Source organism: Ambystoma mexicanum, chromosome 6p (assembly GCF_040938575.1).
Source record: "Ambystoma mexicanum isolate Mex_15411 chromosome 6p, UKY_AmexF1_1, whole genome shotgun sequence".
Classification (NCBI taxonomy): domain Eukaryota; kingdom Metazoa; phylum Chordata; class Amphibia; order Caudata; family Ambystomatidae; genus Ambystoma; species Ambystoma mexicanum.
Window position 1 is genome coordinate 1,121,636,696 of NC_090935.1, and position 24,191 is coordinate 1,121,660,886.

Consider the following 24,191-nt stretch of genomic DNA (forward strand, 5'->3'; position numbering starts at 1 on the left):
GGGTGGAGGATGGCACCTACGCGGGGCCCACATCCAGGGCACAGTCCTCCTCAAAGAGGGCCATGTCTGAGTCTCCAAGGTCTGAGTCGTGGAGGCAGGGGTCGTCCATGCTCTCGGCCTCTGTAGGGTGGGGTAGGCTGGTAATGGGGCTTGGGGTCAGTGTGCCGGACATGATGTCACCCTCATTCTCCACTTCTGTATCCACAACGTCTGCGGTGGCTGGCGGAGCGGGAATGAAAATGCCACCCACTGTTGTGGGTGGCTGCTGCTGTACTGTGGCTGCAGGTGTCTCTTGCAGGGTTACTGCCCGGTGTGGCACACTGCCTGTTGCTCTGGGCAGTTTCTTGGGCTGGGGGGTGGCGGTGCCCCTGGTCCCTTGCTGTGCAGTGGATGAACTTGCACCCCTGTCCTGCATTCTATCTTCCTCATCGGTGCCTGGGGGATAGAAGAGATGCAGGTCATCGGTGATGGTGTCACATGGCAGCTATGATGTATTGCGCTGCGATATGTTCATACATTCATGCATCAAATTATTTCTGGGGTGTGGCATTTGGTGTTCTGAGGGGGCATGTGGTCAATTAATGCATGGCTGGTGGCATGGCATTGGTATGGTGTCTGTGTGGTGAGTTCCATGGGCACGGTTGGGTCATGTTGCACTTGTGTTGGCATTGGGATTGGCACTCAGCATGCGTGTGTTGCAGGGTGTGCCACACATTCTTGATTGGATATGTTGATGTGGGCCTGGGACATGCATTGCATTGCCTAGTCTCACTTCCACATCACTTGTGCCACATCATGGTTTAGCCTACATGGATGTGATGGGTCACTCACCTTCTTCTGTGGATGATGCGGCGCCCGCCTCCTGGTCTCCAAATCCCTCGATGGATTCAGGGTCAATGAAGGTACTGGCGGCAGGGCTTTAAGTGGGCCGGGGCCGGGCCCCGGCAGTCTCCAAAAAGTGGGACTGAGCCGGGGCCCTGCCGGGGCCCCCGTCCCACCACACGCAACATTGGCGGGATGCATTATCCCGTCGCGGCGGCATCCGCGACGCGATATGCGCCTGTCATGAAGTCAGGCGATCTGACAGAAGTGGCAGCCAACCACAGCGATGCTGTGCCTGGCTGCCACTTCTGTAAATCATAGTAACTGCCTCTGGTGACCTCTCGCGCGAGGGGTCACCAGAGGCAGTTACTGTCCCTTTGTTTCCCCAGGTCGCCGAGGCGTCTTTAACCCTCGGCGAACCTGGGGATTCCTTGACATTTTTCGAGGTTTATGAAAGATGGCTTGAAAAGTACACAATTCAAGCCATCTTTTATAAAGCTTTGCCGACGGACAATTCTGTCCGTAGTCAAAGCTTTATAAAAGATGGCTTGAATTGTGTACTTTCAAAGCCATCTTTTATAAAAACCGAAATGTTTTTTTAAAAAAATGGCCTGAAAAGTAGGCAAACCGTAAGGTATGCACACACACATATATATGCATGTTATATATCTGTGTGCGTACCTTACTATGGTTTGTGTACTTTGCAAGCCATCTTTTCTAAACATAGAAATACATATTTCTATGTTTAGAAAAGATGGCTTGCAAAGTACACAAACCATAGTAAGGTACACACACAGATATATTACATGCATATATATGTGTGTGCATATCTTACGATTTGCGTACGTTTTAGGCCACGCCCCCCACAAGCCACGCCCCCAAATGAGGGCCCCCCCTCGATTTCTTACCCCACTTAAAGCCCTGACTGGCGGTCTCCTCCCATGCCGTCAACTTCACTGGGGAGTGTGGGCCCCCGCCTGTCGCCATTGCGGCCCTCCTGTTATCCGCCAGGATCTTCCTCAACCTGAGTCGGAGGTCATCCCACCGCTTCCTGTAGTCACGCACACTCCTTGGGGTGGTTCCCACTGCCGACACCCTCTGTGCGACCTCCTGCCAGACTTCTTTTTTTTTGGTTTGGGCTGCATGCTTCATGTCAGTGCTCCTGATCGTGTCCGCATGCTGGGCCAGGGTGTCAGCAAGCATGCTTAGTTTAGCGTCTGGAAAACGCTGTTTTCTCTTCCTTTGGGTCGCCTTCTTGGTAGACTTAGACATCCTGCTTCTTTCCTGCCACAGAACAACACGAAACAACTGGTGGTTGTGGAGGATGGCAATGGATTGTGTTTTTAAAGATGGCCGCCGGCCCATTTCCCGTTCCTGCGCGATGATGTAATTTCCGGGTCTGTTTTTGGCGATATTTAGGGGTTGTTATGAGGCGGTAACGCTATGGGCGGGCCCCACAATGCCGGTATAGGGGGGTTGGTGGCCCTTTACCGGCATGGCGGTATTGCCACTACCGGCATGGGGGAACACGCGTGCTCGCGCACTCGTAATCACCCGCTGTTAGCGGGTTTATACGAGCACGGACCCGCTCATTCCGGCATGCCGGTAATGAACCCGCTTTTACCGGGCAACTCGTAATGAGGCCCAAGGACTTTTTGCACAATCTTAGTGAAGGGCATGCAAAATGTTTGTGAACGCCCCTTCTTGCATACAGAGGCCTGTTGAAGATTGCAGAACTTCTAGCAGGGGTGTCTGTGCTCGAATGGGACAAAGGTAGGTGGGTTTATGGGTTCCAGAGAGGACCAAACAACTGCTATGCAGAGGTTACCAACTGTTTATCACATATGGATTTTGGAGAACTGACAAGGATTTGCTTTGCACAGAAGATGCTGAAAGAAGCTACCTCAAGCCGTGAGCGACTATTCTGCGTGTTTAAGCCACTGCTGGAACAATCCAAAGAAGACCTTGTGCTTATAAATGCAAAATGTGAAATGGAACTGAGCAAGCTTATCTCAATCGTACTCAGAGACGACCTTGGTAAACATCACAAAGGGATCCCTGGATTAGATTATTGTAGCAAAATACTATATTTAAGGTATAGTGGACCCTGGAAAGAGTGCACAAATTAGGTATTAGCCCCTCAGATGTCTGCTGGTACTATGGCATCCACCAGGCCATCCTATGGCATATGCTATGTATGGCTTCTTCTGTCGGACTGCTGCAAGGTCTCTGCTTTTTGGAAGGAAGTGAAGTAGAGAATCAGTTTAATAACCAATTACTTATTCAGGGTGGACTCCAAACTCTTCATTCTCAGCACCCCTCTCCATAGAAGGGAGGACCCTACTACCTGAAAGTGGATACTAAGGGCAGTGACCTGTGCAGAAAGAATCATTCTGAAACATTGAAAGACCCGATACAAACCAAACATAGAGACTTTGCCGAGTGAACCTCTGAGGCTAGCAACTCTGGAGCTCTAATCAGGCCTGAGAGAGAAGCAGATAGACAGATACAACGAGATATAGGAGAGCATCCTAGAGCTATTCAGTGGTTGAAATGGAATATAGGTATTACTATGTTGTTTATGAGATGGTATTCTGCTGGCCTCCTCCTAGGGGAGGCCAGCAGAATACCATCTCATAAACAACATAGTTGTTGTCCCATTTCAAAGCTTATTTATCTCCTGTATCCTTTGTTGGATGCAGAGGCTCTGGCCCCCACAATGCCAACACCAGGTACTTGGATATGACATAATTGCTGGTTGTGGTTGATGTACTGCAACTTATCTGAAAGTTAACTCTTTAAGGTTGTGTTAGAAAACAATAAAGCTTTTTGAAAAAGAAAAGAATTCAACTGCATACTTGCTTTCACTTTTTGATGCAATGTAAAATCATTGTTTCTCTTTAATGGAGCACATGCCTGTGCCAAAGTAGAAAATACAATTTTAAAACACATTTGGAACACCCATTAGACAGTGCACATGTTTGGCTTGACTTTGATTTCCAGCTAGTTTGGAAATTCAACAGTACAGAGAAGAAAATAGACTGATTCACTAATGGTGATCCGATGAAGCAGGCACCTGATTGGCTATGGTTTTGTGGATGTTTACAAGGGAGGGAATCATAGATTAGATTCTAACCGGATCATCATTGACATTTTCATGGTAATTTTTTGCATTCAACTTAAATTATATGGGAACTGCACCTCTTGGTCAAGTTTCAGTTTTTGACCGTTGACACTCTAGTTTTGCTGTAGGTTGGCACAGTTTTGGGAGGAGACAAGATCACAGTTGTCGGCAAGATATCCAGATTAAAGACATTGGGCCTCATTATAACCTTTGCGGAATGGGTTAACAGGCGCTGCTAATGGTGGCGGACCCGTTAAACCCATTCTGCAAGATTACGAGGTTACCTCGCGGGACCTGATGTGGACGTCTGGTTTTACCAGACGTCCATAGCGGGTCCCGCAAGGGAACCAGGGAGCTAACAATGGGCTGGTCATAATCGGCCCGTTGTTAGCTCCCGCACCCGTTCCCATTGAGCCCTATGGGTGCTCAAATGGGAATGGGGAAGGTCCGGGCACATGTTCCCTGTAGGAGGAATTACCGGGCCCTCCAAACTCGGAATGGCCCGGTAATTCCCCATTCAGGGAACCTGGACCCGGTTTTGGTGGCAGCCAAGCCCTTATTAAGGGCATGGCTACCGCCAAACTCGCTACCGGCCCCGGCACCCGCGAATGGCCATTACCGGCCCATTACGAGATGAATGGGCCGGTAATTGCCCATTTGCGTGTGCCGGTATGGCCGGCCTCCCGATCCCCATTCTGCCCCAAAGGGCAGAATGGGGGTTGGGAGCATGGTTGCACTGACAATGTTAATAACGGTGCCGGTGCAATCACGAGTTCTGCTTGCCGGTGCCGGTCTGCACGCCTGGTCAGACCACGCATGCAGTCCAGCACCGGCAAGCAGAACTCATAATGTGGCGGAGAGGTAACAACGGCGCCGGTAGCACTACCGGCGCCGTTGTTGCCTTTCCACCACATTCGTAATGAGGCCCATTGATTGACTTTTGCACTGTTCATTTTTTCAATCATCGGAAAGAGAATGGGAAACAGACCTCCTAGCTATTTCAAAAGAAGGATCACAACTGATATTAAGGCACCCAGGTCAGGATTGTCTGGCAAGGAAATTATTGGGGTTTAGATACGTCTGACTTCAGCCCATACAGCAAGTTCCAGAGATAAGCAGACACATAGTTAGTGACCTGCCCAGTGAGCAGATTCCATGTTGGATAGCAGAGGTGGGAGGCAGAGCATAACACATTGCGGTTTAGGATTCCAGACTGGCTTTGGTAAGAAGAAGCAACTAGTTAAATGCATTTACCACAGGAGAGTAAATCTGGTGTCTGAGATTACATTTTATTTGTGTGTGTGTGTGTGTGTATACATATATATACGGCTGTATTAACCCTTTTGCCAATTTTTCCCACATATATTTGTTAAGTTAGCTTCCAGCTATTCTCTAGAATTTAGGAGGGTTCTGAGTTTGGTGTGCAGTAAGGCTGGGAAAAGGGCATATAGTAATTTATCCTCCTAACTGCAGTTCGCCAGCCAGGATAAGTAGACTGACATGTGCACTAGTGGATAGAAAGAAGAATCCGGTTGGTGGATTTCAACTGGTTTAACATGCATTTTTAATCAATAAATGTAACGGTTTTTTAGGTACCTACTCCAAGAAGTCATGGGCTTTTGATAAGATATTTAGCCCTTTCCATTTAACGGGTTCACAGTGGTTGGTATAACCTCACCTGTCTACTGGCTAGGCAATCCTGGCAGCTCTACTGTCACTTTAAATGTAAGTTGTACAGTGCCATATTTTAGATCGCTATACAAATGGTTGTAGGCTTTAGATTTGTAGAAGTGAATTGGAGAAGAGTATGATGTTATGCCTATATTCAACTACATTACTGCTAATCCTGGGCACTGCATATTGTTTGACTATATTATTTGTAATGCTTATATTATCTCTACAAGAGAATACATATGCATAAATGGTAAATAAAAGAATTAAAGCATTCTTTGTGTTCTACTATTTGTGACTACAGAGGTCCTACATTGCAAGTGTACATTATTGTTGATTTAGTGATCAAACTGAGGATGGAAGTTGTTGATGACATCTAATATTAAATTCATACACAAGGGTGGTAAGAATTTGGTTGTTGATGTTCTGAGGGAAGGCCCATGACACTAAGCTGTTGGGTGCTCAGGTGAAGTAGTTTCTATACTAAGCACAGAGCCTATCACTGATTACAGCACTATTCTCTGCCACAAAACCCGTTGGTCATTTGGACCACCTCTTTGGTTCAGGTTAGGCTCTGGCAAGCTGCGTATGCCGAAAAGCATGCAAAGTGTCTGGTTCATGTCACTGAGTTTGCCGAGCTCACTGTCTGTGGACAATTCATGTGCTGTGGTAACTCCTTTAATCACCCTCAGAAACTGTTCTTGGAATAGATTCAATACCAACTCAGAATTTTTAAAGAAATACCTTATATTAGCACCCGGTACCTGCGAGGCAATCAATCCGTTTGCTTGGATCGTGGACTGAATCCCACAATCTCAGCCCGCGGTCCAAGCAACCTGATGGCTGATTCCCCGCCCACCAACTCCCCCCACCTTCCCCTCCCTGTCACTATCCCTTTCCCTCACCACCCCACTGCCAGCACACACTGCCGCTCCAGCCTCCGGCTCCGCTATGGAAATGGTACAGGGGCTCTGCATGGAGCCACCTCTTCCAGCGCCACGGTGGTCATTTTAGGTCATTTTTTGTTTGAATGAGCGGGACGTAGCGGGCACGTCCCTTTCATTCATACAAAATGCATTGCTGTTAGCAGCCCGGGTCTCAGGATTGGAAACCCGGGGTGCTAATAGCAATAACACCCTATCCGGGTGCCTGGATTGGGTGGTAATGGCGCCAACGGCCATTGTTAACTAACTGTAACTTGGGCCCTAGGCCATTACCACCCAATCCGGCCCCTGGATCGGGTGTTATTGCTTAAGTATTTGCTGGCTGTTCCTCTGTTATGCTGGACAAAGAATAAACTAATACTTTGCAACCTAGCCAGGTCTCCAGTCCTTGCACGTAAAGCTCAAATGGAATATCATTTGAATAACCAGCTGTTTGTGGTTAGCTGAACCGAGTACAGATGGACGTGGCAGGTGTGGTGAATGCTATCTCCCATGAAAGGGAGTCACTGGGCACTTTGTATACAGGAATACTAGTATAGCGAGTATGCCATAGTCCAATACTGCCCTTGCATAATGCAAGCAAAGGGGGTAATTACAAGTTGGGCGGTGTGGTCTGACCACACGTCCTTTACGGGTCCCGCTAAGGGACCAGGGCGCTAATAACGGTACCGCAAATTGCAGTACCGTTATTAGCTACTTCCCCATTCCCATTGAGCCCTATGGGGGCTCAAAGGTAATGGGGAATGGCATTTGGAATGGGGACTGACCGGGTCCGCCTAGGGCGGAATGTCCCGGTAAATCCCCACTCCACCAGACCCGGACACGATTTTGGAGGCAGCCACAGCGCTAATATCGCCATGGCTACCTCCAAAGTCGTAATGAGGCCCAAAGTCTCTGCCAAAACTTCATATGTTTACCAATAAATGCTTTTGTGAGTTAAATGCTGTGCTGGAATGTAGAAGCATTTGCAAGGTTAGAGTGAAAACCATACACATACTATAAACCTATTCTGTATCCCTGCTCCGAGTATTGAGGAGTAGATGGGTTACAATCTAAGCTCATGGCTAACTGAAAAGACTAGGGGCCTCATTACGACCCTGGCGCTCACGTAATGAAGGGTGCCGGTACTGGACCGGCACCGTTCATTACGGGACGCCCTATTATGAGGTCCCCTTAGCGGGTGCCGGAAGGAGACCAGGGAGCTAATAACTGGCCCATTATTAACGGGCCCGTTATTAACTTCCTCCCCATTCCCATTGAGCCCTATGGGGGCTCAAATGGGAATGGGGATGGGTTTTTTCAATGAGAAATTACCAGGGTCCTCCAAGGTTGGAATGACCCGGTAATTCCTCATTGAAGGAAACTGGTCCTGGAACCCGGTATGGAGGCAGCCATGCCCTTATAAAGGGCATGGCTGCCTCCATACTCGTAATGAGGCCCTATGGGCCTCATTATAAGTATGGCGGAAGGCAACAACGTTGCCGGTAGTGCTACCGGCACCGTTGCTACCGTACCGCCATACTATGAGCTGTGCTCGTGGGTGCCTGTCAGCCTGCCAGGTCTGAACTGGCGGGCAGTGCGGCAACCGCGAGCACAGCATGTCGGATGCAACGGTGCCGGTGCATCTGACATCCCCATTCCCATTGAGCCCTATCGGGCTCAATGGGAATGGGGATGTACCGGGCCCGGCACCCACGAAAGGGCATTTACCGGGTCCGGCTGGGCCGGAATAGCCCGGTAATTTCTCATTTGCGGGTGCCGGACCCGGATGCGAGTTTGGAGGTAGCCTTGCCGGCTTTACCGGCAAGGCTACCTCCAACCTCGTAATGAGGCCCTATGTCTGGTGTTACATTATTAAAGTAGTTATTAAAATGTTATTTATGTACAGATTAGAAATGCTTATCTCTTGTATTGTGTCTTGTTTATTTTCTCAGGTTTAAAGCTCACACAATGGATGGCTTATGGGACTGTGATTAATTGAATTCACACTGGTGCATTTGTTTGTGCAACCTATTTTAAAAACTGTGTCAGAAGTACAATGACTGGGAGGTCATGCAATATGAACCACTGGACACCTGGGACCCCGCAGGGCTCTGGGATGATCAACGGGCAGCAGATCCCTCCTATCAGAGTTCATGCTGGGACTCCTTGTCCATCATCTAGCAGCAGCACACCAAGCCCCGCTACTGCAAACTTGTATTTAAAGATGCCCCTGGTGGGAGGTGTTACTCCTATGAGCAGTACAGCTGATGGCTCCATCCACTTCCCAGCACTCAGTCCCAGAAGGCAAGTTATAACCAACGGGAAGCCTGTGTTCCAAGTACCTCAGCAGCACCTCGGACATCCAGCGCAGCCATGTTCAAAACCAAAGCATCAGGAGTTTGGAAATGCCTTCCCCATGAGCACCATGAAAGGTAAGAATGAGCAATGAATATCAATTTCCATTGACATTTATTTAATTGTTTTGTAAATAAATGAAGTTCAAACGAATAGCAATGTTTTTCAACAAGACATGGCAAAATGTGTAGTATGATGCTGTCAAGTAAAGTCTTTTAATTCGAGTAGCAATCTATAGTCGGGCATTGACAGGAGCCGATCTTGAAATCTGCTAAAAGTGTTATCATTTGTCATACACCCCCTCTCTCTCTATCTCTCTGGCTATCAATGGCCGCTGTGTGAGATACGGTGATTTTGGTTTAAGTGCCATCCTGTTCCAACAGAAAGAAGTTGTTTGTGAACCTTTTAATTTCAGAAATAATAATGTCTGCTGTGCCATATTTCATGAGTGAAATGGATCAATTGAAAAAGTAAAATATCAATTGGACAGTGGCAGCTGATTGGTGAGAGTACGTGGAAGAGGCTAAGTTATGTTGACTGCACACCAGTACGTTTTTTGGTTCTTTCCCTTAGCAAACCATCTCTGCGCCATAATTCAAGTTCATGTAACTACATTTCTGGGATTAGGATCCTTGCCTGCACGATTTGCTATATGTTTACACCCCTCACCAGGCTTTGTTCTACACACCTCATGTACAGCACATCCTATGCCCACTGAAATAAACTGATACTTTATACATGCAAAGACAGTTTTCTAGTTAATCTCCTATGTGCTGTAAACAGTGGTGTTTGATTGATTGATTTATTGATTGATTGTTTATTTATTATGTGCTTATGCACAAGTGTTTCAAAGCGCAACCATGCACGGGAGGGAAAGACATAGGGAAGAAAAGACAAACGATCCTACTAGGCATGGTACATTCAGATCATGCAGGTGAACAGAAAAGGAAGTGCGTGGGGGGGGCAATAGGGATAAGTGCACCCAGTCTGTCAGAACATGGGTTAAGTGCAGAGAGATACCACTTTCATGGGTCATAACCGAAGTGCAGTAGTGCTGCAGCAAGTGCAAGGCCCGGGGGCAAGTGCAGCAGACAGGCGAGGAAAGCTTGGAGCCTATGAGGCTCTGAAGGTACACCAGGCAGCCAGTCAGCGAAACTGAGCAGAAATAGAGGAGAGAGAGCGAGAGAGCAGAGAGAGGTGGTTTAGCAGGGGAGAGGGGAGAGCGAAGGAGGAGGTGAAGAGGAAAGTCTTGAGGAGTTTCTGGAATTTAAGGAGATCCAGCTCAAGACAGAGAGAGGCAGGGAGGCAGTTCTAGAGGGAGGCACCTGCAGAGGATAAAGATTCCCCCCTCCCTAAGTCTCTGCTTGGAGAAGCGGCTCACCCGTTGAGAGTTGGAGGAAGAGGAGCGGGGGGCTCAGGAAGGCGAGTATTTAGGAAGAGAGCGTTGCAGATAAAGTGGGTCCAGGCCCCAGAAAGCCTTGTGGACAATGCAAAGGGCTTGAACTTCAACCTTGCAGCCATGTGGGAGCGAGTGAAGAGATTTCAGTGCAGGAGAGATGCAGTCCCTGGGCTTGAGACCAAGGATACGTCTTGTGGTTCTGTTCTGGATGAGTTGAAGAGGACGGAGGGTAGAAGAGGGCAGGTTGAGAAAGAGGCTCTTGCAGTCGTCTGGCCTAGAGAGGACCAGGGCTCTGGGGGAAGGTTAGAAATGGTGGAATACCTCTGAGAAGGTGCAGTTTGGGAACCTCAAATCTCTTGAAACAGAGATGATATCTGATGCTACTTTGACTCAACAAACCCGCATTGTATACTTTGCTCTTAGGACTCTAAACATCATGGGAGAATTGCTTTGACTTTTAACTTTTCAAGAAGTAGTTACTAGTTATTTGCTGCTATAAATCATATTCTGGAATAATCAGAGGAGCACATATATTAATATTTGTATATAGAGGAAGGTATGTAAAGTGGTGCCAGGAATCTTGCACAAATATGACATTTTGCAATTCACCAATTATACAAAAAATGTTTTAATAATTGATTACGGACCATCTATTGTGGCCATCTTTAATTGACATACGGCAGCCTGGGTTACTTCATTTTAACCAAGTATAGATACTTAATTTTCTGTTTTCTCTTCCAATATTTAGATTGTATTCATATTTTCAAGCTCAGCATCTTGGCACGATTTATTTTGCCTGTACGCAATTTTCATCAGCAAGCAACTATACATTTGTCTTTGGACCTCATGATAAGTTTGCCGGTGCAGAAATAAGGGTGCTGGTAAGATCACTGGCACCCTTGTTTCCAGACCTGCAAACTACGGGTTTGCCTGCCAAATCTTCTGTGCCCGACAGGTCTGACCCTGCCAGGCGCATCAGTTACAGTAGGCCAACCCGCCATGGAAGCACCAACACCGTTAACAATGGTTAACAATGTTGCTGGTGCTTCCGTGTCCCTTCTCCCATAGAATTCAATGGGAACGGGGATTAACAAAATTACTAGCGCCTGACTTCCCAGCTGCCGGACTTGTAATGAGCCGGTGGCACCGGGAAGTCAGGCACCAGTAAATATTTACTGGTCTGGGGCAACCCACCGTTAGCACCGGCAGGGTTACCGCCAGACCTATAATGAGGCCCTTTGTCTTTTTTGTGAAACATATTTATTGAGCTGCGTATCATGAGTTCAAATGCCTTTCTAATCTCTAATGGATTGCCTGAGGTGTGCATGGTTCTATGTAAACCATTCATCTTTCCCTGAGTTTTTTAGAAAAAACAGACAGACTGAGGAATTTGGTCTTTTAAAATTTAGGAATGTCTTTGATTGCACTTGCAGTTTATCATCACACCTGAAATGGAAACAATGCAGAGTATAACCAGTCATATTGGATTAGACTGTTGAGGCTTGGTAGCAGGGACACAAGTCAACAGATGTTTGAAATAGTGTAAGGTACTATAATGAGCAAAGTGCTTACCTTATAGTAAACATAAGGCAATCGTCGATAGAGAACACCATATATTGGTTACTAACATGGGTACCCGTCCTTCGCATGGCAATTCCTTCTTCAGTCCTAGTTTGAAGTTTATTTAATTAACTAAACCAATGCTTCTTTGTTGCTAGTCTTTCCTGTAGGAGCTATTGTGAACACATCGTCTATGTTTCCAACTCTGGAGCAAGCCACATAAAGCTGACCAGGAGAAAAGCATGAATCCCGTAAATCGGTTCCAGCTTCTTTGAGTTGGAGCGTTGAGATTGTGCAGCAACATTATTGGTGTCCCTTTATACAGCCGAGGCAGCAGCAACCTCAACATAATTGCTGTACGTGTAGGGCTGAAGCGTTTAAGCTTGAAGTGCCATACCCATAACTCTACGGCTGAAGCATGTAAGCTTTGTACTGTTGAAATGGCATACATTCATCAACTTCCGTGGTAAATGAAGTTTCTGTAATTATCATGAGAGATTTGCCATGATGTGACGGACAACGTCATTGCGGGCACTATTGAAGAGACATGCACCGTTTCTTGTCACCCGCATAAGCACTGTATTGTGTCAGCTGCATGACTCCAAAAGTGAGGGCCCCTAATGTCAGCTAGAATGCTAATAGTGTGGAAAGTTTAGGAGCAATGAAATGCTGAGTTTTTAATGAACTGCTGAACTTTAGGACCAATGAATGTAGAACTATGTCAGAACCTCGTATTGCAGACCGCTTAGCTATATTTTATACTTGTTACATTTTCGACACCATGGAATCTACCCACATGCCAAATTTTAGGTTTGTAGCATATTGTGTATGCTGAACCTTTCCAATAGACACACACACACATATCCAAGCATTGCAGACCGCTTAAAAAATTATTTGAAAAATGTATATTCTAGTCTTGTTACATTGTCTACACCGTGGATCCTACCCACATGCCAAATTTCAGGTTTGAGCATGTTGGGAAGCATACTGACATTTCGAACAGGCACACACACACATATATACAAATTCCCTTTTATATATAGAGAGATAGGAGAAAAGAGTTCAACACAATCTGAAATAGGTATTTCAGATGCAGTTTTAATTATATTTAAATATATAGGGCTAGATTCTCAAAAAGCAGAGCAAATGAAAGGGGCAAAGATAATGCGCTTGTTTCATTTGCTCTGCTTTTAGAAATGCTTTGGTCACCTTACTCTGAAAAGTAACTTGAGCATTTCAGGAGAGGACTGGACAATAGTGCTGTCCAGCCCCCTTGAATACATTTGTGTTGGGGGCAAGCTCTTGACTCTGATGTCTGACAGGCTCCCAGCAACGATGTGGTTGCTGGGTGTGCATTTCACTGATACGGGCCGTTAAAGGGCTCATCTCAGTGAAATGCAGAGGAAAAAAAGCATTTTCATCCCTGTTTGTAGGATGCAAATGCAAGTGTGACAGCCGCACTTTAAACTTCGGCTGTCACACTCCTAAAACTCAAGACAGGGTCATAGATGACCCTGTCATGATTTGCGCCTACCCCTGCACCTGTTTAAAAATGGCCAGTGGGGGTGACTGTCATTTCAGGACATTTAAAATCACTTCCTGTTTTTGAATTCGGAAATTGCTATTATATGTCCAGAAATGCATCCTTATTTGCGCAAATGCGCCAAGGGGGAAAAGGGCGTCAAAGAAGCGCTCATTCAGACTCCCTTTCTGAATTGGACTGCACCTTTTTTAGGGCACAAGTGACAAGATGTTCTAGCTCATAATGTACAGGCCTTATTACAGAATAAATACATTCTGACTTGGTTTTCATCATTGGTGCTCACCGAACAGTATTTGGTGCTGTCTTGTGGGAACACTGGCCTGGGAAAGACTGAAGAAAGTAATCCCTCTTTGCCAGGCCTAGTGCGAAAATGGCCAGAGTAACTGTTTCCTATTAAGTAGTGTAATTTTTATCTTTCTCTCTTGCACAGCATCGTTCAGAAATGACATTGATGGGTAGAAGCGTTTCCTGTGCAGTCCGTTTTCTAAATGGGAGACACTTTGCCTCCCTTCAAGGAGTCTCTAATCCCTGAGAACACCCTCATCTCTGCAGGTGTCATTAAGTCATGGTAAAGACATATGCGTCCCCTCCAATCACTGCCCAACTAAAGTCTTTTCTCCTTTCTGGGTAGGTTTGCTCTGACTCTAGCAGGACCGTAATTCTATAATGGTTTATGGTATTATTGTCATCATTTTCAGCCCGCATTCCATACTGCTTATATACTAAATATTGTTACATGAGCAAAGACAGATGATGTGGTTTTACCACTGGCATATGGACTACATTTGTTTGGTATATTGTCACAGATGATGGTTATTTGCACAAAGTGATGTCCCTTGGCACCCGTATGTAGACCAGAACTGCAGCTCATATTTCCAATGCTTGTTTTGATTCCTCGGATCATTTTATATTTAATGCAAATTGCATCACAGGGACTGGCAGCATTAGCACTTATGTGCTTTGAATCCCCTCTATTCAATTTTCTCCACTAGCTAAAGAGTGTATAAACATAAATCGCCTTTACGCCTCGTTCTGTATTCTGTTTTCTGTTTTGTAAAATGTGTAAATCCTTCTTGCCCTTTACGCATACTATGGATTTCTGTGACTTTACCTGCTTTTAGTAGGGGATAAAAACATTAGGAGGCATTCATTCTGTTTCCTCCTTCTACTCCACCTTCTTATGCTATCAAATTCAGCTTATTCCTTACCTTTACACTGTGGGGATTACAAAATGAGCCAGATTGTTTGTTCAGGCAAGATTGTTTTTTGTTGTTGGAGAATTGATGATCTGGATGGTGTAACGCCTAACTAGCCCTATGTTGCCTGTGGCCCCACGGGGCCCGGCTAGTTGGGCTACATGCTGGCCCTCTGAGGGAACACAGAAAAGAAAGACACAGACACCCAGGTAATAAAGGCTTTATTCCTTGTGTTGTGTGCGTTTATTCATGTAACTGTTGGAACAAACCATCCAGCCCACTATGAGGCTGGATGGAATGTTGAAAGTAAAAGTAAAAGACAGAACAATAGAAAATAACTCCCCTGCCCATTAATAGGCTGGGCAGGGAGAGAAAAGAATCCATCAGGATTTAAAAATAAAGACAGTTGAAAAGGACAGTGGGAGAAGAAGAGAGAAAAAAAAGAGAGACTTACCTGGGGAGTTTCTGGCTCGAGCGGCCCCCTGGGGCCTTAATCCTTTGAAAAGCACTGGGCGGCACATGGAGCCCCGCAGAGACTATGAGCAGGGAGGCCGAGCTGCTATGTAAGCGGCTCACCCCGGGGGCCAGACCGGAAGGGCCCCAGAGACAATATCGGCAAGGGCGGCATGGCAAGGGCTGCCCAGTCTCATTAAGACCAGCCCGGCCAGGAACGTGTGTGTGTGGGGCGGGTGGCTCGACTACTCTGCCCGGCCATGCCCCTCTTGGCCAGCGAGGCGGGTCGGTCATCAATGAAATCCTCCTGTGCTGCATATGTCAGGAGCAGCCCGGGAGGGAATGCAGAGTGCGCAGCGGCTTACCCAGGTGAAGATAAGGTGGTGGTGAAGTCCCGGGTTGGTCTGTTGAGCGGTGTGGGTAAAGAATGCCCCGGGCTGCCCAGCGGAGTGGCTCGGGTGAAGAGGCAGCCCGCCCCCTGCATTGCTACAATGGATTGCTGAGTGGGTGGATCAAGAGAAGGCAGCAGAGCGTGGCAGAGACATCATTGCTATAGGGACGCCGTCCAAACTGAAAATGGAGTCCGGGAGCAGTGGTGACATTGGGTGGGCCCCACAGGTAACAGGGCCCACCCATTGAATTTAAATAATGCAGGGCGCCACGGTGGGGATGTCTGGTGGGCCTCCCAGCCAAGGTGCCCACCCTAAGTTAAGATACATACACAGGTTGCGGCAGTGATTGTGGGCAATCTCCATGTGCTTAGGGGGCCGCCCAGGACAGTTGACAGAGCGCAGGCTGTGAGGAGACCCTAAGTGGTGGACAGGGTCACCCTGAAGCACCCCATTATATCAACTGCCAAACACCAGAGGAGCCAAGCCAATCACCATCTTTTCACCCATTGTCCTCAGGGAACAGGCTCCAGCCTGCAACCAGCACCTCACAGCTTTTGCGTGCAATCGCCCAGAGCTAGCTACTCAGGACAGACCTCAAAGGTACTGTGTAGGGTTGACTGACTGCAGCAGTCACCCCATTGTTATATGTGTTTTATGTTGTGTATATGTTGTGAGTGTATGTATGTATGTATGAGTAGTTATGTGTATATGGGATTAATGTCATGTAGGGTAAATGTTAAGTAAGTGGGAATAACGAGTTGGGATATTAGGGGAATGTTAAGTGGGGTAACTGCTAAGTAAGGATAGATAGGATATTATGTAGATGGCCATGGTTATTAGTTGGAAGCACCATGGCAAGAGGTGTTGCCGGCCTTGGGCTGGCCGCCTTGAAAGATGGGAACACCCACAGAGGCCATACTCTGGCTCTGGCTTCACTCTCCATGTGGGTGGTACCTGAGTTTAGGAAGGGGATTGGTTGCGGCAAGCTCATCCTTAAGGTTCCTGGGACCCCTGTAAGTGAGCTGACGTAGCTGGTCTCCGCTTACATGGAGCTCACGCCAGGGGAATCCTCTGGTCTTTAAATGGTACGTGTAATAAAGAGGTACCACGTCGAGGATCTCTATAAAATTCGCTCTGGTGTCTGTGTCTGTTATTAACCTTTCTATTTGCAGGTTGCTTTGCGCCCCACAAGAGCAGATGTTCTGGGATGGTGGGGTCTTGTCAGAGAGTCCGTTCCTGGACAGGGGTAATTCATAATACTGTGCTCGACCGGGCCAGGAAAAAAAACAGGGGCTACACCTATACTACAGTGGGATTTTCCCTGCCTAATTTAATCTAAGGAAAGCCTTGTCTGTAAATCCAAAATGAAAATCTGTCTGTGTCAAAACCTATGGGAATCTTTCTCAACAAAAGTGAAATGGTCAAAAGTAAAGACTGAGCTACCTTCAGCTTGAGTTTTCTCGGTTTCCCTGTTTTAAGTTCAACACGGTTCCAGTAAAGATTCAGTTCAATAGTGTTTGATCAAGTTCTGAAATTACCTTCTCCAAGTTCAAATGATCACAGTTCGAACACAAGGGAGGTCCTGAGACTCCCTTGCCCAAGACAAAGTCCTTCGCTCGTTTGACTCCAGGGTTCCCTTTCCCAAGACTTTAACATAACATTCACTTTGGGTCTCATCTGCTTAATAATTTGAAAGAAAACACCACGTCCGATTGACCCTCCTTCAGGTTTGCTTCAGCAAGTATTTCAGGCCTGCTGCTCACCTTCACTTCTGCCTGCCTTCACAGTAGAGGGCTTCCGGTCCTGCAAAGCTCCACTGGCAGGTCTCCGGGAATCGTTGCCAGCGTCTCTGCTCCTTGGCTCGGTCCCAACACAGCAGATTCTCTTCCCTCTCTCTCCTCTCTCTGCTTTTGGGCTCCTGGTTTTATACTCTTTATCATTATTAACAGGCTGCAGGTGAAAAGGGTTAGCCTTAATTGCCTGACCTTTTGTAAGCTTGTTAGTGTGACATGCCTGACCTTCATTACTAAGTGCATGGAGGCTCCTCTTCTTCGTCCCAGTACCAGAGTGGTGCTTACAATAGGAAGTGGGCTTTACTCTTAGTTGCTTCTTCCTCCTCTCAATACTTGATGGGATATTACAGGGAAAAACTGGAAAGGACTGACAATATCCCATGAAGACTGAGGGAGAGTCGGGTAGGTCAGTGTTAGTGAAGGGGGATACCATGTCTCACCTTCAGGGCACCCTCTCACCCTCTCTCCAATCCCCAAAGACCCTCCACCCAGGTTATCCTCCCTCGCTTGTCCATCCCCAGAATCGGGATCCAAAAGTGATGGCCCTTCCCTGGGCATCTGAACAGAAGATCCATGGGGAGTAGATGTCAGAGTACCCTCAGGTTTCTTGCATCCTCTTCCCCAATGCGTGGTGGACCTGGGGGCTTCATAGGGGAAACTCGAGAGGTAGTCAATGTTACCTTGTTCTCACCTTCTTCAATGTTCTACCGAGAAGCAATATGGTTGAAGGTCCAAGAGCCATTGCATAGCTCTAGGGTTGGATTATTTTCTCTGGCTAATCCAGACTAGTGGAGAATGGTCAGTAATTAGTCTGAATTTTCGACCGACTAGATAATATTTAAGATGAAGGATGGCCCACTTTATAGCTAAGTCTTCTAATTCGATGACTGAATAATTATTTTCCTTGGGAACAGTTTCTGACTGATGTATAATATTGGATGTTCCAGTCTGTCATGATTTTGAGATAAAACTGCACCTAATCCTGTCAGGGAGGCATGATATGATATGATATGGCTTTTATAACGCGTCTGTACACAAGTGTTTCTAGGCGTGACAAGACAAGCAGGGGGAAACTGAGGGAGGACAAAACAACGATCGTACTAGGCCTTGTGTCATTCAGATCACGCAAGTGCAGTGAAGGGGAGATGTGCAAAGGGGGGGTGGAGAAGTGCAGGTAATCAAAAGTGCAGCCAGGGGGTGTCTCAGTGCAGGTAATCAGAAAGTGCAGCCAACGGGTGGCTCATAAGTGCAGGGAGAGGACACTCTACAGTTACAGATACAGACAAGTGCTGGGGGAGCAAGAGGCAGTGTGAGGGGCAACTGGACAGGCAGGGACCTAGGCCCAAGTTCAGAGGGTGGCCAGGTGACCAGTGCGTGGAACAAATGGTTCATCAGCAGGGGAGAGGCAGAGAGAAAGCGGAAGCGAAGAGGAAGGTCTTAAGTTGCTCCCGGAACTGGAGATGGTTCTGCTTAAGTTTGAGAGAGGCAGGGAGGCTGTTCTAGAGGGAGGCCCAAGCCGAAGAAAGAGATCTGCCCCTAACTCTCTGCTTGGAAAAGCGGCTGACCCTCAGAGAGTTGGAGGTGGATGAGTGGAGAGCTCGAGATGGGAGATACTTAGGAAGAGAAAGTTGGAGGTAGTGCACTCCCAGGCCCCAGAAAGCCTTGTGGACAACGTAGAGGCTCTTGAACTGGATCCTTGCTGCCACTAGGCGTCAATGAAGAGATTTCAGAGCTAGAGAGATACGATCCCTGGGCTTGAGGCCAAGGACAAGTCTTGCAGTCATGTTCTGGATATGTTGTAGAGGACGGAGAGTAGAGGCAGGAAGATTTAGAATGCAGTTGTTGCAGTAGTCCAGCCTTGAGAGGACCAGAGCTCTGGAGACAGTGAGCTTCTGGGGGAAAGTGAGGAAATGAAGAAATACCTCTGAGGAGGAGCAGCTGATAGTTTGACTTCTTGGAGACGTCAGAGATGTGAGGAGAGAAGGAGAGGGTGGAGTCGAAGATGACCCCAAGGTTCTTAGCCATACCGGTAGGAGCAGGAAGAGGTCCCAGAATGGGCGGCCAGAGAGAGAGAGGAAAGGAGGGAGCTGGTGTTCCGAAGAGGAGGATCTCTGTCTTACTGGCAATAAGGCAGAGATCATTGGCAGCACACCACTTCTGAATTCCAGACAGACAGTCACGAATGAGAGAAGGAGTAGAGGTGGCAGAGGGGGGCCTGAAAGATTGCTGGGTGTCATCTGCATAACACTTAAAGTTAGAGCAGAGAGCAGCGATACAGTGGGCAAGTAGTGCCAGTTATTGGTTGAACAGCCAGGGAGAGAGGTTAGACCCCTGAAGAACACCGCAGTTAGAGAGAGGGATAGAAGAGAGGAAGGGCCCTAGTTGGACTTGAGAGGGTCGGTCAGTGATAAAGGAGGTCAGCAAGGCCAGGTCCTGATCAGGGATACCCAGGTTATCACAGAGGCGCTTGAGCAGGATGGCATGGTTGACCGCATCAAAAGCAGAGGAAAGATTGAGGAGAATGAGGACAGAAGGAAGGTTAGAATCTAGGTCTTCGCGGATGTTCAGTAGAGCAGTTTCCATGCTTCTGGCGATTAAGCCAGTCTGATCATCCTGGAGACAACCAACAGACTTAGTATGAAGGTTAATCTGGGAGATGGCCAGCTTTTCCAAGAGTTTGCCCGGGAAAGGAGTGATGGAGATCAGGCGATAGTTAGCCAGAGAGGAAGGATCGACAGAGGACCTCTTGAGGAGGAGGTGCACAAGGCAGTTCTTCAGGGGGAGGGGAAGATTCCAGTGGCAAAAGAGTGATTGCAGAAATCGGCCAGGTCTGGAGCAAGGATGTTGATGTGGTCTTTGATGGTTCTGGAAGTACAGGGAAGAACCTGTTTTGACACAACGGGGGCCTGGGAGGGAATAGGAGAGGTAGAGACTTCAGAAGAGTTGGCCAACTCCTTGCAGATTTTCAAGAGTTTGGCTGACTTGTTAAATGCCATAGAGACTTAGGCTTGGATGTTTGCTCTCTTCTTGGCGAGGACAGAGAGTCTGTACTGCCTTTGGAGCAGGCGGAAGGCCAGTTTGTCAGAGGGTGCACCTGCAGCCCTCCACTTCCTCTCAGCCACCCTGCACTTGCTTTTGAGCGTGACAAGGTCAGAGTCGTACCAAGAGTTGCACTTTGAGTTGGGCTTCAAGCGGATCCCCATGCAAGGGGCAAGTACATCAAGAGTGTCAGAGATAGAAAGATGGAGGTCAAAAAGGGCTGTGTCAAGATGTGAGTCAGCCAAAGATGCAGATGGGGGAGAGAATGTTGCAGCGGAAGCCTCCACTGACACACGCTTCATGGCTCAGATGACCGAGAAAGTAGGTGGCAGTGCTGGTGTCGGCTTGGCTTGAGAGGTATAGAGAGAGAGATGGGAGGAAAGGAAAAAGTGATCACTCCAGGAGAGAGGAATGGTCGGAGGGTTGGAAAGGAGGAGATCAGAACATCCAGAGTGTGCCCTGCAGAGTGAGTTGGACCAGAGGGAAGGATACAGAGACAGAGGGAGTCACAGAGGTTGTGAAAGAGTCCTGCAGAAGGACAAGAAGCAGCCAAGTGGATGTTAAGGTCTCTGAGGAGGAGAAGTTGAGAGGTAGAGGCGAGGAGGAAGTAGGAGAGATCCGGCCACTCAGAGTGGAAGGAGGCTACCTGGCCGGGTGGCCGGTAGATAGTGGCCGCAGTGAGAGAAGGGCCAGGACAGAGAGAGAGCCTGCAGACCAGGCATTCAAAGGAGGAGTAGTCCTGCATAGGAATGATAGAAGCAGGGATTCACTCTGGGAAGATCAAAGCTACAACCCCACCGGGATGGCTGGTTCTGGGCGCAGAGAGGATCTTGAAGCCATCAGGAAGGAGAGTGTCAACGCTTGTGACAGAGCTGGCCGTGAACCACGTCTCAGTCAGACCGAAAATATCTTGATCGAGTTCTTCCAGGAGATGGCAGATGTAAGAGGAGTGTTTGACAGCTCAGCGAGAGTTGAGAGTGGCAATGTGGAGCAGGTTGCCCCCTTTGAAAGACTTCTGTGGAGGGGTACAGGTCAGAGGTACACCCTGAGGAAGGAGGCGAGGCAAGGTAGCTAAGGAAGAGGAGGTGGGTGCCAGATGGGTGGCGGAGGAAAGAGGCAACAGGGTGGCCCGAAAAGCAGCAGAGGCAGCCATAGAGGTGGCAGAGGATGAAGGAGGCAGAGGAGCCAGAGAGGTGAGAGATGGGACAGCAGGAGAAGAAAGGAAGTTCATAAGGTGTGGGAAGCGTCTATCAAAAAGGGGGAGGTTGGCCTCAGGGCCTTGGACCGAGACGGTGCTGTTTAGGTAAACATTAATGATTGTCTTGGAGGAGTGGAAAGGGGCCAGGAAGGCCTACCAGTAGGTGCCACCATTAATGCATGAATAGGAAAGAGGAGAAAAAACAGAGACCATATGTGGGGTCCATAGGTGTGGAGAGGGAACATCAAAGGGGATGTCGGTAAGGGTCTGTCTGGAGAAAGCACTGGTGTAGGTATCAGCAATAGGGAGGCCTGGGTTGGAGACCAGGATATACCTTTTGAATTTCTTCCTACCAGACTTAGTGAGAAGGATAGGATAGTCGATAGAAAAACAGTTGGAGCAGATAGGAGAGACAGAGAGCACCATAGAGGGTGCAGAGGGCAGAGTTGGGGGGAAGGGAGAGTGGAGAGTGGAGGGGGGTGAGCCAGGGGGCAGGCTGGAGGGGGGAAACACTAGGACGGAGGGACACAGAAGATGGAGGGGCACACAGCGGACAGAATAATGACAGAAACTCAGATGCAATATATAGACAAGTCAGTTGCCAATGGAAACTAGAAGAAACAAATGGACACAGCATGGATGCCGCCAATACAATGTAACCAAACAAACAGGAGAAACAAAGACGCTGAAAAAACAGAACAATCGACCAGGCAACCTAGAAGAAGGAGTGAACAGCAGGGATGCAGGCAATACAATGCAGCAAACAACCATTAGAAACAAAAACGCTGAAAAAACAAAACAATTGACCAGGGATCCTAGAAGAAAGAATAAGCAGCATGGATGCAGGCAATACTATGTAAGCAAGCAACCATGGATAGTAAACAACACAAAGGCAGAACAAACTACCAAGGGAACATAGAGGAAAAGAATGCAACAACCATGGAGAACAAAATCACAGAAGTATACAATAGGTCAGGTGAAAGGCGTTAGGAAGGGGGAAGGAGAGGGCCCGCTGGGGATGCAGAGGGTGCACAGCCGAGTGGAGAAGAAGGCCTAGAGTTGCGAGGGAGCGCACGCAATCTAGGTTTGCGAGTGAACACACGCGGCGGAGGACGCGAGGGAGCGCATGCAATCAAGAATTGCGAGGGAACACACTCGTCCTAGGAAACGAGGGAGCGCACGCAATCAAGGATTGCGAGGGAACGCACTAGGGCGAGGATGCAAGGGAGTACTGACAATCTAGGATTGCGAGGGAACGCACGCCGCCTAATGTCACGAGAGAGCAAACGCAATCTAGGATTGCAAGGGAATGCATGCAGACTAAGATGAGAGGGAGCGCGCGCAGCCTAGGGAGCGAGTTGTTGCACGCAATCAGGGATTGCGAGGGTGCGAAGTGAGCAGGGTGGGGCAGAGGACAGGTCAAGGAGGAAACAACGCGAGTGCAAGAAGAGAAGGGGCACAAGGTCATGGGGGTTATGTAGAGTATAGCAAGCTAAACTCTCCCCGCAACTTCTTACCTGGCGGCCGCACACAGGAGGATGAGTCGTCCGCACTCATTGCCTATGCAGTATCCACTTCGTTGCCAAACACCTGCGTCGCTCAACACCGCGGCCTTGTCCTGCAAGGGCTTTGCCATAGAGGGTCCGTGCCTCGGTTTTTATAGGCATGGAAGCATGGACGTAGCGAAGCATGCTACGTGTCATCGGGCAGCGTCTCCTGCGCCCCTGCGTCTCTCAACACAGCAGCCTTGTCCTGCAAGTGCTTTGTCACAGAGGGTCCGTGCCATGGTTATTATAGGTATAGAAGCATGGACGTAGCGAAGCGTGCTATGTGTCACCGATCAGCGTCTCCTTCACACCTGTGTCGCTCAACACTGCAGCCTTGTCCTGCGAGGGCTTTGTCGCAGAGGGTTTGTGCCTTGGTTCTTATAGGCACGGAAGCATGGACGTAGCAAAGTGTGCTACGTGTCATCGGGGAGCGTCTCCTGTGCACCTGTATCCCTCAACACCGCTGCCTTGTCCTGAAGGGCTTGTCCCCCGTCCTTGTCCTGCCTTTGTCTGAAGGATACGATACTTAGGGAAGTCTGCTACCTTTAAGATCTGGCTTTGACATAATGGTTGTTTCAGAGTGTTATAACAGATTTCATTTTCTGTATCCCATTTAACCTTCTGATGCTCTGCATTTTTCATTTTGTCGGTCAGTTTGGCAGTCTTACTAGAGACGTTTGGGATAAATCGCCTATAGTAACCTATTAACCCTAGGAAGGCACTCAGATCTCTTTTGGTTTTTGAATGGGAGTTTCAAGGACAGCTGTAACTTTTTCTTGTTGGGGTTGGACACTACCATTACCCACAAAAAAATCCTAAATACTTAACAGCTGATTGAGCTAATTATCTTTTCTTGGGATTGGTCGTTAGTCCGCCTTCCTTAATGCTCGCATGATTGTATATAGATGAAATAGCTGGTCCTCCCATGTTCGACTATAGATCACAATATCATCAATATATGCCCCGCAAAAGTCTGAGTAGGGTTGTAAAATCTTATCCATTAGTCTCTGAAATGTTGCAGGGGCACACTGGAGATGAAATGGTAAGACTTTAACATGGAATAGCCCTATGGGGGTACAAAAGGCAGTTTTTTCTTTATCCGGTCCAAGAAGCGGAACCTTTCAGTATCCCTTTGTAAGATCCAATGTTGATAGATAGACAGCATTACCCAGT

At 47.9% G+C, this 24,191-nt stretch overlaps 1 protein-coding gene across 1 annotated transcript in view; it reads left to right on the forward strand.

Annotated features, from left to right (window-relative positions):
* The window catches only part of GLIS3 (GLIS family zinc finger 3), a 1,977,963-nt gene that overhangs the window by 71,073 nt on the left and 1,882,699 nt on the right, over window positions 1-24,191 (forward strand). Inside the window, exon 2 of the mRNA XM_069625730.1 lies at window positions 8,496-8,975. Within this exon, the coding sequence (XP_069481831.1) occupies window positions 8,600-8,975 (376 nt within the window). The 5' untranslated portion in view covers window positions 8,496-8,599. The remainder of the gene's footprint in view (window positions 1-8,495; window positions 8,976-24,191) is intronic.